Below are 14294 nucleotides of genomic sequence, written 5' to 3' on the forward strand. Positions count from 1 at the left end.
AGAGCATGAGGTGTTTTTTTATGACTTCCAATAACTGTGCTAAGTAAGGCACAAATCTGTTATAGCTGCCATATAAACCGATCTGGGATCTTGGCTTCTTGAGCCTCTAGAGGGCGCAATTCTCATCCGATTTGGCTGAAATTTTGTACAACGGCTTCGAATGAATCGATCAATAGCTTGATAAAGCTCCCATATAAACCGATCTCCCGATTTTGCTTCTTGAGCTAGGGGGAAGGTGCAAATCTTATCCGAATGAACTGAAATATTACACAATGACTTCTACAATGTTAAGCATTAAGTTATAGTTCGAATCGGACTATAACTCGATATAGCTCCAATAGCACAACAGTTCGTATTCAATATTCTTTGTTTGCCTAAAAAGAGATACCGCGCATAGAAATCGACAAATGTGATCCGTAGTGGCCCGGCCGAACTTAGCACGCTCTAGTTGGTTTTTTTTATTTTTATTTATTTCTATTTATTTTTTTTATTTATTTTTATTTTTTTTTTTTGTTTTTTTTATTTTTTATTTTTATTTTTTTAATAATTTATTTTTTTTTCATTTTTTTATTAGTTTTATTTTATTTTCATTTTAGTTATTTTTATTTTATTTTATTTTATTTTATTATTATTTTATTTTTTTATTTTTTATTTTTTTTTTTTTGGTTTCATTATTTTTATTTATTTATTAATTTTTTTAATTTAACAATATTTTGAACATAATTCCTGTTAGTGTAATTGAATTTTCTTTTCATTAAGCTGTCATAATACTGGGTTTGTGTTGTGTCATTTTGTTTCCATGTAAAGTATGAATCATCATGATTTTCACGCATTCTCTTAGGCATAACTATCACTACTACTGGTGCTGCTGCTGCTGCTTTTGCCATGGCTTTAAGGGCATGTCATGCATTTACTCCATTTGAATACGACCATCGTTCGTCTGTCAGTCCGTCTGTCCATCCGGTTGCAAATAGATATGACGTTGAGTTGCTCTTTTTTATATATGTTGATATCAGCAACTTCTTTAAATGACTCACGCTCTACAAATGTAAAAAAGTTGAAATTAAGATGGGGAAAATGTAACACTTATCGCAAGCATTTTTTTTTTGTAGTCGTTAAGAAATGGTAACGTGTTTTTTGAATGAATTTCAATTTTTAAGTAAACTAAAATTGAATCATCATTTTTTACATGTATCAACTGTTGATAGATGCTCTCGATTTGTTAATTACAAACACGATACATTTCTTTTAAATTTATGTATGTTACTCAAAAATATATAATTTGTTTATTTTTTTCTTTTTTTTAGATCGCGAAGATCAATCCATTCTGTGTACTGGTGAATCAGGTGCTGGTAAAACCGAAAACACGAAAAAAGTTATACAGTATTTAGCATATGTGGCTGCTTCGAAACCTAAAGGTTCTGGTGCGGTAAGTATTGTCAAAACCAAGTCTTGAGATTTTCTGGTTCGCTCTCTCTCTCTCTCTCTTTCTAATTTCTATTTTCAATATATCCCGCCAACCACAAACACATCACATTCCCTATGTGAATAAATGAGGCTTTTAACAAAGAAAATCTTTTAAAGGAATTTTTAGTAATTGTCACGATTTTGTGTTTTGTTTTTTTTTTGTTCTAGTCACAATAGTCTATATAAAGTCATATATAGAAAATGTTTTATTATTGTTGTTGTTGTTTTTAATGTTAAACTTTTTTATTCTAACTTTTTAAATGAAATTTAATTGCTTTATTGCGGTATAGTTTGGTCGACATGACTATAAAGTGTTACAAAAAAAAAATAAAAACTACATTTGACGGTTCGCTTTGTTCTTTCGATTATAACACCTACAATTTTTATATTGAAATGAAAGAAAAAAGTTGTTATTACTCACTATTGCCTTTTCTTTAGTTTGGCACACACTTTCCTTTTTATGGAAATTTATCAAGTTCTTTCAGTGTGATTTTAAACTATTTTGAATGCAAAATCTAACTGAGATTTATATGCTTGGAAAAAAATACGTTTATATTCTTATAAATATTGTTACCAAAACAGTTTTGAATGGTTATAATTCAAGAGTTATAGGAATTTAATTATGTCTTTTGATATCGTGATTATTTTTTATTTTTTTATAAAAGACTGGAGAAGAAGAATGGTTCAGATGTGCTCAATTAAAATTTAAAATATTTTTTTTCCAAATATTTATTGATGATGTCCATGTTCTGTTTTTGTTCTGTTTGCATTTGGACTACTGAGTATTTTAAAAAATCTTTTGTCAAAGTTTAATTTTTATAGAAAGTCCTTTCTTTTTTAGTAGACACCATTCTGTTTTGCTTTCCATATTTCTTATTTTCTCTTCAAAAGCTTCATTGAAATACCCTATTTAACACAAGTGGAACTTCTGAATATTTGAAGGGTCCAACTATGTATACCCTTATTTGTCTAATTTTTAAACCGTGTCTCTCGAAAACAAGCCAGGTTTCGAGTAAAACCAGGCACTTGAAATTTTTCATAAATACTTTTTATTGGTGAAGCTTGGATGGGATTGTAAACGGGCAAATTCGGCTCTTAATCCAATATAGTTTCCATACCTGGCGTTTGGCGGGTTTTGCGAGGACGCTTCCTGAGAGACACTTCGGATATTTGACTTCTTCTTCTGTCGTCTTCTCTCTGCTGTCGTTAATTTGGGTTCCTTCTCTGCAAACATTTTTCATAATCTTCTTAAAGATTTTTACGAATTTTTTTTCCCATATGAGTAGCGAAACCCTCTTCTAGGATATCATTGGTCATTGGTTTTAACAACTCCTAGCCACGATTCTCTTACAACTTATTGCGTTATAATCGTCCGTAGGAGTTGTGAAACATTCTTCTAGGTTATCATTGAACAATCCATTGTATGTGCGGAGGTTTTAACAACTCTTCGCGACGATTATTATGCACATTGTGTTTTAATCTTCCAGAAGATTTGTTTATCAATCGCCTGAGTTAACTTTTAGCAATTGATTTTGTTTTAATATCTGGGGTGCATAGGACTTGTATGGAATTGTCAGTTAGGTTAGGTTTAAGTGGCAGTCTGCCATAAGAATCGCTTAGACATTATCGTCCAATGTGATACCACAGGAACAGGAGAAAGAATATGCAGTCTAGTTTTTACTATTGAACCATCCAGATCGCTTTACAAAATCCAACAACTTGCGAATGTTCACATCCGCTAAATCAGACAAGTTCTCAAAAAAATGAAAACCTAAAGTGAAACTCCGTCTGACTGCCAGTGCGGGACACACACACAGCAGATTGTCTATAGTATCTAGTCGTTACTGGCAACCTTCAGTCTGTCAGCAGGTTTTTCGATCATACAGTCATCTGTCATGACGGACACAGTGACTGAGACTTCCAGCCAGCGACGGCAAAGCGACAGAAGTCTAGACCAGGCCTTATAATTTTGGACCCCAAACTTGGATCTCAGATTGTTGTTTTTGGATAAATTACACCAGTAACTAATTTGTGGTTTCGCCTCTCAGAAGAGCCTTTAGCCTGTTGCATACTTTGGTATTACAATGTGCTTAAAATTGCCTGAACCGGTTTGAAAAAACCTATTGACGACTGCCCTGCACTATGTTGTGAAAAAATAGAAGAATTCGTCGATGCCAAAAGTTACACATGGACATGCAGTGGGCTTTAAACAATGTGTATACCAACACACTGATCGAATCCTTAAGCCAGTACCGTGTGGACCGGGTCCTTAGAGACTGGCATGCTAAGAAATATGTGGATAATTTTTGGGTCCCATGACGGGGCTCGCCACGGGGCATTTTATCGCCAATCCTATGGGCGATCACCAGTCACTCATTGTGTGTACGCAGACAATCCTGTGATATTTCTAAGGGGTAGGGATCCGAGTTGGGAATTACGTATACGGTCTGTGATAAGGCTCGAAAAGGGACCTGAATTCGAGGATAGTCCACCGGCTATACAGAAGCGTAATTTTTGGTGGACTATGATGGAGGAAAAGTGTAATGTTAACATAAAACGCACTTTGCCGTTAATTTGAACAATCAATCATAAAGTGCCAACGACCCATTATACACAAAACACCACATTACCTCAACATATTGGTGTTTTTAATAATTTTGCGACAAAATAAGATAACTGACATTTTTATAATGGGGGACATTATCACCAGGCAGATGCCAAATTAAAAATGTTAATTAAATACCAACTCAACTAATTAATTTGTTAACTATGTATTTTTTCTTATTATTTGCACCTCATTAGGTTGTCATCATTAATAAATAAATGTGAATGGTTTGACGTACAGTGGTTGTCATTTTTCTTCTCAATTGGGCATTTAATGATCTGCGAATTGTGAATGTGTAACATATTTGTCCATAACAAACTCCATAGAGTATATTTTCCCAACTACAATGATGCTAAATTCTCGGTATGGTCACTAAGCAATTTGCTATGATTTTTCATAGTTACGATTTTTTTCACAATTTTCAGAAAGCTGCGCTGTGTACATCATGTTTTCCTCTATGCCTATGCTTGCTCATTTATGTATTCAAGTACAGAAAAATAAAAACCCAGTTCAAAACAAGTTCATTGCCAACATACGGACGGACTTATGGTTTTTTTTGTTCTTTTTTACAATGACAATCAACAAGCGTAGAATATGGCATTTTAAAAGGCGCAAGGCGCATGCGTGCAAATCAACTGTCAGAAAATGTTTAATTGAACATTTGACAGCAGCGCTGTAAGAGAAAAGGAAAAAGGGAAGGGGAGAAATTTTGTTGCCACTAAACTAGGCTTCATAAAAAAAACACCCTCCCCCAAAAGAAGTTATAACCATATTTGTCTTAGCCCAAAAAAGAAATACAATGTAAGCATTGTTTTTTTTTTTTGAAGCTTAGATGAATTATTAGCCAAAAATTGTCAATGAATGCGAATTGTGAACAATTAGTTTAGTTTGGTTTTTTTCGAACTTTTTTTCCCATGCCTTACACATTTTGGTGTTTTCGTGATTGGCGTGTGACCCAAGCCAATATTCAAGTACAAGTTTCCATATTTGACAAGGCCTTCTAGAGTCAGCATACAAAAATTCATTGTTTTTTTTTTTCTTCTATATTTTAGATGTTGTTGATTTTTCCTTTTCGACTAGAGCTAATAATTACAAATAAAGTTGCAATATTCAGCTCTAATAATAATCACTTAATCGATTATGGCAATGTTTAGTTTTTGCGTATTTTCATGTTATGTTGTTGTTTATATAAAATTTATATAAAATTGATTTGTAAATATTATTTACCCTATATGGTTGATAAGCCATAATTTAGCTTAAGGTGAGCTTATATATTAACAAACTTTACCGCTGGTATTTTATTAAAAGTTTTATTATCAGATTTTTTTAAAACAAACAACATTGAATTGCAGCCTCCATTGTGGCATGATTCATAAGAACATAGAAAGGATATTTTCAACGGTTATCGAATGTGCTAGTTTAGTTAGATAAGTTTAACACCTTATAAGGAGGTAGTGCAGTGACAGGAAACTCAATGCAGCCTAAAGAATAGGGAGCAAACAATGAGACCATCACCCACTCCCAAGAAGACGATTTACTGGAGGACCAATAATGCCGATAAACCTCCACCAAAGCGAGATGTTTACACACGCTCTAATGGAGAAATCAGCAAGGGCAAGATTTATATTGCCTTAATTGATTCCATTAAGCGAATAGGCGAAAAAATAGTATTCTTGTAAGGAAAATAGTAAAAAAAAATTTAGTGGCAACCCTTGCAACCATTATGGCTACCATTGTCGGCATTATTGTACCCTACACCACTACTGTGGTACAGGGTATTATAACTTAGTGCATTTGTTTGTAACACCCAGAAAAAAGAGAGATAGACCCATTGATAAGTATACCGATCAACTCAGTCACTTTCTGATTCGGTTTAGCTATGTACGTCTGTCTGTCCGTCTGTCCATGTTAATTCGTGTACAAAATACATGTCGCAATTTTCATCCGTTCGTCTTCAAATTTGAAACAGGCATGTTTTGCGGCCTAGAGACAAAGCCTATTGAAATTGGAAAAAAATCGGTTCAGATTTGGGTATAGCTCCCATATATATGTTCGTCCGATTTGCAGTAATAATGCAATAAAAATGTAATTTTTCAACCGATTCTCTTGAAATTTGGTAGGAAGGATTTTCTTATGACTCTTAATATTATTTCATAGAAATTGATTCAGATTAAGATATAGATATACGTCAGATTTTGAGTGATTTACAAAAATTTTGTCATTTGTCAACCGTATTTATAACAGTTTGAGCATATTTGCTCGAAATTTGAAAGGAATTGTTTAATAACCCATCTGAATACATCCGCCGAGTTCCATCAAAACTGGTTTAAAATTAGCTATAGCTCCCACTTTGTACCAATAGGGTAGGTGTAGGGTATTATAAATTCGGCACCGCCTGACTTTTGCCTTTCCTTACTGGTTTTTGTTTGTTTTATCGGTTTAAGTCGGTTTAGTTTTTCTTTCTTTTCGAAAAAATAAATAAAATAAAGTGCAGATAAAAATACTGAGTTTTGGTATGGAAACAAAATATTTGATTGTTGTGAATTTCGCTCGCGAATCAATTAGAAATATTAGCGACTTTTCTGAAAGCAATATAGAATACCAACCCTATTTCGTGATTCTTATGGGTCGTAATATCTCGTGGTTTGTGATTTTTTGAGTCGTGATTAGCGTTTTGAGTCGTGATTCACGCTCATGCACGAGGAATTTTAATTCAATCACGCACGATCACGTGATTAGATTTGTATCTCAATTACGAATCACGTGACTCACGCGTGACATGACTACTCACGTGCACACCTCTAATAACAACTACCAATTATTCTATGCTGACACTGGCATCACTAGATCTGTCCTTAGACTCTCCGACACCACCGATCACGCGGGAACAGCTGGTTTTATCGCCATTTCTGAGGAGGGGGCCTATTTGACGCCCCAAGTTTTCTCAATAGAATACTACTAAATACTAAAGAATGATCTTGGACACGTGACTCACGGGTGAGATGACTACTCAAGAAAATTACTTCCTACCAAATTTAAGGAAATATCCTACCAAACTCGACCAAAACCTACCAAATGTTCTACAAACGAAAAATTCCACAAATGTTGTTATAGCCACCAACAAAGAATTGGCTTTTTGCCATTCCATTTGCAACACATCAAAATATATATTTTCAACTCAACACACTGGATCGCCGTTATATTCATAGACAATCTACACATGTCCGTCTGTCTGTTTGTTGGAATCACTCTACAGCCTTATGTTCAAAGATGGCCTATATATTGATATAGCACCGATAAGAAATCTGAACTTGATTAAAGTCGAGTTTTTGTCCCGATTTCAAGGAACAAGCGTGCCGAGTATGGCTAAGGCGATGGTTGAGCTCATAATTATGCTTTACTACCCACTTTCGACGTTTTAGTGAATTACATGGACCGTGCGTACCAGATTGACCCGATGGAGTCCTTCATCGTCAAGGGTTGCCGCCTCAGTGTACAATACACTGCTACAACAACAACAATCAATTTCAGAACAATTTCAGAGGAGCAGTGAGACCCCTTGTAACAGTAATTGGCCCCTCGCATCCGTGGTGTCATTCTGCACTATTAATAAAAAAAAAACGTACCAAGAAAATAAAAACCTGCCAATTATGGTAGGAACCTACTAAAATCGGTAACACTGCTCATGTGCACACCTTTAATATCAACTACCAATTATTCTATGCTGACACTGTGTCCTTAGAAGGCTCAATTTTTATCCTATTTGGCTGAAATTTTGAACAAAGACTTGTGTTATGGCTTTCAACATCCATGCCAAGAATGATCCGTATCAGCCCATAAATAGATATAGCCCCCATATAAACCGATCACCCGGATTTGACTTCTTGAGCCCTTAGAAGACTCAATTTTCAGTTATGATTTTCAACATCCATGCCAAGTATGATCCGTATCGGTCCATAAACAGATATAGCCCCCATATAAACCGATCCCCGGATTTGACTTCTTCAACCCTTAAAAGACTCCATTTTCATCCGATTTGGCTGAAGATTGGAAAACAGTGTTATGAGTTATGACTTCCAATATCCATGCCAAGTATGATACTAATCGGTCCATGAACAGATATAACCCCCATATAAACCGATCCCCGGATTTGACTTCTTCAACCCTTAGAAGACTCAATTTTCATCCGATTTGGTTATGACTTCCAATATCCATGCCAAGTATGATCCTAATCGGTCCATAAACAAATCCGATCCGCTGATTTGACTTCTTCAGCCCTTAGAAGCCTAAATTTTCACCTGATATTTGGCCCAAAACCCTAACTTATCAATAGGGTGATATAGGCCCCCTTAAGTACCGATGTGACGATATGACTTCTTGAAACCACAATAATTGAAATACAAACTCAGTCAATAAGGGTTTAGTTTTAGCGGAGTCCTTGGTGGTGGGTAACCAAAATTCGGCCCAACCAAACTTAGCACACTTTTACTAGTTTTTAAATGTCTTATTCTTAAACTAATCCCAAACGATTATAAAAAGGCGACAAACAATTGTTTACTTCCATGGGGGCACACGCCATAGTTTTTTTTTATTAAAAGCCGCATTGTATCTCTAGAGATTTAAAAAATTATTTTCAATTAGGCGGCAGGCATGATGCCACACGATCATGGCACAACGCCATCACCATCATAATGATCATCATCCAAGTCAACAGCATCCTCAACATCATCATCTCCACGGCATTCACAGCATCATTAACCCACCCCATGTTATCAAGTGAGCAACATCTGAGCACTTGCATTAGAAGGGAGATAACAGGCAGCCCTATCATTTGGTTTTTGTTTTGGATTATTTTGTGGGGAGGAAATTAAATATTGAACCCTGGCCATTTGTATATACTAATTGGCGGCCCCAGACATCTGAGTTGGGGCGCCACTACGTCAAACAATTGGTGGTGCCAATGGGGTGGGTATTTGTAAGCGTTTTTTTTTTTTTCAAATTAGTTTCAATAAAAATTTGTCTTTTTCATGGCAAATGATTAATTTTTTATTTTTAAAAATATTATCAAACAAATTTGAAAAAAAGTAACTTATGTATATAATATTTCAAAGGTCTATATTGGTATTAATTAGTTTGTAGTTTTTAGAATCTTTTTTGTGTTTCAATGCTGCCCCCAGCGATTTGTTAGAGAGTATCAGATTTTGGCTGTAAAATGTGGCCTTTAATCTTTGCCTTATATGGTGGTTATTCGCTTTAATGTTTTTTGTTTTCGTTTTTATTTTTTGCTCGTAAAACTTTGCGTTTTACGCTTTTCAACTGACAAAGAGGACAGACGACACCTTTCGTTGAGCAGAGCTGCGAAAAGTTAATTCATGATTCATGTCTAAAAAATTCCTCAAGTTATTTATTACTGCTGCAGCTCTTACTGGAGCTATCTGGAGAGCTGTTTCTCTGCGCTGTCTGGAATGTCTGTTTTCGGCTGGAATGCCTTATGAAAACAAATGACAAAATAAATACAACTCTTTTCTGTGCTTTATATTTCCCCCCACCGTTTTGTGATACATCGTACACATACAGCTACCTTCTTGGTAAATTGCCAAGATAAAATTGTTTCTTCTTCTTCTTAACATTGTGTTTCATTAGCTCCAGCAGTAGAATGTTATGTAATAACCTATTTTTTTAGATAACCCAAAAAAGGGGAAATGTTTTGATGGTTAAAATTGTCGAATAATTTGTTCATTAACCGGTAATGTGTGTACGTGTATGTTTGGAAAATGGTTTTTCAAGTTCTAAAGTTGACATGGTTTAAATCAGTAGACTTCTTGCGAGACGTCCATTGTTTGAAAAAAAGCAATACAAGGGTTACATTCTTTTAGTATGATTCGGGCTAGATCAGTTGTTAGCCCTCCAGTATACACACTACATGAGAGTCGATGATGGCTGTTTTCGACTCTCAATTTACTGGGTGCTTTAGGGGGCTCTGAGACAACAAAGCATGGCTCTTACTTTGCCTCCCTATTAGCTCGACTGCATTGGGTGGTCTGAAACTCCACTACCTGTAACATCCGTTGCATTGCATTTAGCAGCGATTTTAGCATTGTCAATCTTTAAGAAGACATCTCCAAACACAGAACGCAATGCCATCAACTTTGATTGGTCTTGGAAACTTTTCAACACTTTCCAACTTGGAAACACACTTCGAAAGCCTGATAGGAGGAGGCAAGGGTGGTATTTATAATCAAGCCCAGCAAGGCAAGTTATGCGACAGCCTTACGTCTTTTCTACTCAAAACCATCCAGCGAACTGCTCAAATACAAACAGCATGCTTACGTCAAGAGAAGGTTGATGGAGACTGCCCTGCACTGCCCTGTGTATAAAATAGAAGAATCCTTCGATGACAAAACGTACACACTGGCGGTATGCATTTACATTGTGGGGGCTTTTAACAATGTGCGGATCCAATCCTTAGACCAGTACCGCTTGGACCGGGCGCTCCTTAAACACTGGATAAACCAGACGAATAAATTGTGGCTCCCATGATATAAAGATAAGGGAGAAAGTGGAACAGGCACGCCACAGAGGAGGCATTTTGTTGCCACTCCTATGGGTAAAAATGCAAATTTGTCCATGAACGTTCCATATATAAATGAGTGCTGTCCGATTTAAGTACACCCAGAGCAAAGTTGATACCAAATGTGCTCATTTCAGTACCATACGGTATTGATAGTAAAGCAACACCGTATGGTATAAAAACAATACCGGATGGTATGGATGAACCATAAAATGATTAGTATCGTTTGGTACTAGCCTTAATACCGAACTGGTGTTGGTTTTAATACCAATCTGTTATTGCATTGCTTTGGTACGGTACGGTACACCCAGAGAAAAGTTGATACCAAATGTGCTCATTTCAGTACCATACGGTATTGATAGTAAAGCAACACCGTATGGTATAAAAACAATACCGGATGGTATGGATGAACCATAAAATGATTAGTATCGTTTGGTACTAGCCTTAATACCGAACTGGTATTGGTTTTAATACCAATCTGTTATTGGTTTTAGCACCAGACCGTTATTGGTTTTAGAACCAACCCGTTACTGATTATTCCACCCCCTAATGACCAACGAAAAACATTGAAAATAATTTTAATCTAATTTTATTACGATTAATTATGTTAATAATTACAAAAAGTTATGTTACACCGTGACCAACCTCAATTCTTTGTATTCAGCAATTGATTCCACATCCATCGATTCCCAGAAGTGGTTTCAAATGAATACACCAACACAGCATCGTTTATCACCCAATGGGCTATCATGTTTTTAATGTAAAATTGTGCAATTTTACCACTTTCGAGTATTTGAACGGTCTTACGAACTCAAATTTCATTAAGACATATTATTTATTTCTTTAACAAATATTTTATAATGGCGACAATATTTTAAGTACAAATCTCAACAACACTTCTGGCGCGATGATAAAAATATAAATGTGACGCCGTCAATTCCTTATAGCCTCCTTTGTCTGGTATTGAATTGATATCAAATGGTATTAAAAATCTTTGTCAATGACGCGAACAAAATAATACCAGGCGGTATTGGCAAAATACCGTCATTTTTTCTATCAGTGTTTAAGCTCAATTATAAGGGGACTTCTTTTTAAAGCCGAGTTCGAAGTACATGCCGCAGTGCAACACCTCCTTGAGGCGAAGTTTTTACATGGCTTCGAAGCCAGCATTAGGTGACGAAAACCACCATTGAAAAATATTTTCCGATATACTCGCCAGGATACGAACTCCGGCGATCAGCGTCATAGGCGAACATGCTAACCTCTGCGATACGGTGGCCTCCTATTGGTGACTACTATAAATAACCTATTACGGATGCTAACTGAGGAGGGATATAAAAAAATAAGCTTATGCACATTGCATTAGAGAACAGGGGCAAACATATCAATAAGTGCTGTCCTATTCAAGTTTAAGCTCAATGATAGGGCACCTCCTTTTTATAGGCGAATCCGAACGGCGTGGCGCAGTGCGACATATCTTTGGGCAAATGCCGCCAGCATTATGAGGGGTAAACCACCACTGAAAAATGTTTTCTGATGTTCTCGTCAGGATTCGAACCCAGTTGTTCAACGTCATAGGCGGACATGCTAAACTCTGCACTACCGTGGACTCCTATGGGTGACCACCATAAATAACCTATTACGTTAGAGGGATTAGAACCCGTTTGCCTTGTTGTAATTCTTCTCAGTGATAGGAATCTGAATCAGCTATGCGGAAAGGCTAAAAACTAGACTTAGGGGTCCTAATTTTAGACCAGTGAAGACTAAAATCTGTCTGTTCACATTGAAGAAGAAGGTGGGCCAATTTAACGCACCACTATCCCTCAACCGAATGATTTCGGTATCTGACTAGGTCAAATACTAAGGAGTAATCTTGATCTTGAACTGGAAGTGTCGCATTTAGAAGCGTACCTATAAGGCTGTTGAAGCCTTCACATTTAATATGCCTGATGACTAATTCTAAACCAAATTACGAAACGCGTCCCATATTGGTTGGTGTGTGTTGGGTTATCTGGCTTTCCTTTTCGATTTATAAAGAAAAATCTCCGATCATTGAGCTCGTGTCGATAGAGAAACAAACAAAAATTTTAAAATTTAGTGATCTTCGCCCTAACAGGCAAAAAACTTGAAAATGGAAAAAATTCAGCAGAGCCCGTCCGGTATTCGAACCTGAGCACACGGAGCAACAGCGAGAGCCGTTGCCGTTGTCAAGCGTTCGAAGCCATCAATACAAATTCCAACAGATGTACAGAATCATGTGAATACCATGGGGGTGGTGTAATTTGTGTAGACAGAAGATCCACAGGAGCTTGATTAGACCAATACTTACTTGTACCAAGTAAATTTGCTTATCATTTAAGAAATTTTTACTTAAAACGGGTAAAAATCGTAATCTAACGTATACTATGTAATTTGATAATATTTAAGAATGTAATTTTTGTAAGTGCATAACTCAGCACTCTGATTTACTTTCATCCATATGTGATGAAAAGATGTTTATATTGAGGTCGAGCGTGGTCAACATTTTATACATTTGATCTAAATCAGTTCATATATGTCTAAATCAAACCAAATTAGTGTAAATTAGTCCATATTGGTTCAAACCAACCCATATTGGACTAAATCAGTGCTAACTATGGTCTTTGGCACATAAAAGGCGCATTTTATCTGATATCTCTAAAATGTTGAAGATTGAGTTTGACTTTAACATTTTGGCACCAAAATGGAATATGCTGTAGTCATTGAAAGATCTCTGGATTTATGGTCTTGAGTCAATAAAAGGCTTAAAGTTGTTTTTGAGCCATCGACGACTGTCCAATATAGACCATATCCGGATATTGCTGGCATTTAGATCGATTTCCTAATTTATGGTTTGGAAGTATTTTTTAACCGATTTCAATAAAATTTGAAATAGCTAAATGTACTAGACCTCTCGTCATCCTTGTGCATTATTTTCTACCTAGATTATAAAATATTTACAAATACCTACCATATGGACCGATCACACGTTGTTTTACTCGTTTATCCTCGTTAATCCTCAGACATAATTATATTAAATATTTAAATCATCTTTGTCTGCATATTCATTTTTCTTTATGCTAAAAACCAAACAAATTAGTCGCATTTTATAAACCATTAATTTATTTTTTTTTTAAAGCCATAAATTTTCCTTACGTTCTAAAATTGAGTTTTTAATTTAATTTGGCATACATTTTTCATCAAGTAGCTGCGGCAGTATCCGTAGCAGCAGCCTATATGTCTGTCATTATTCAAAATGCATTCATACTCAATTAACCGTTTGTCACCTTCTTTTATTTATGTCGATAATTTTGCCAATAAAAAAGTCAAATAATTTTAAGGCGGCCATGTCTAAAAATAAAAGTCTTATTTATGCATTTTTCAGAAATAACGACGATTTTTTTTCTTCTTGAGTGCCAAACGCGGTAAATAAATCACCGCGCAAATACTATGAATAATCGTTTATTGTTTTTTTTTCGAGTCAATGAACATCACTTTCCGAAAATTAAACATTACAAATACCAAAGTTATCAATGATTGTTAGACCCCAAAATGCTCATATGGCGTAGTATTTCCCAATTTATCTGCAAATGAGTCATTAATGGTGTCCATCACTTAATAATTTGTTGTCAT

General features: G+C 35.7%; 1 protein-coding gene across 4 annotated transcripts in view; it reads left to right on the forward strand.

Annotated features, from left to right (window-relative positions):
- Positions 1 to 14294, forward strand: part of LOC106086676 (myosin heavy chain, non-muscle) — a 124121-nt gene that overhangs the window by 77880 nt on the left and 31947 nt on the right. For all 4 annotated transcript variants that reach the window (XM_059370190.1, XM_059370193.1, XM_059370192.1 and 1 more), the window contains exon 5: positions 1308 to 1429. In XM_059370190.1, coding sequence (XP_059226173.1) covers positions 1308 to 1429 — 122 coding nt within the window. The remainder of the gene's footprint in view (positions 1 to 1307; positions 1430 to 14294) is intronic.

Source organism: Stomoxys calcitrans, chromosome 5 (genome assembly GCF_963082655.1).
Source record: "Stomoxys calcitrans chromosome 5, idStoCalc2.1, whole genome shotgun sequence".
NCBI lineage: Eukaryota > Metazoa > Arthropoda > Insecta > Diptera > Muscidae > Stomoxys > Stomoxys calcitrans.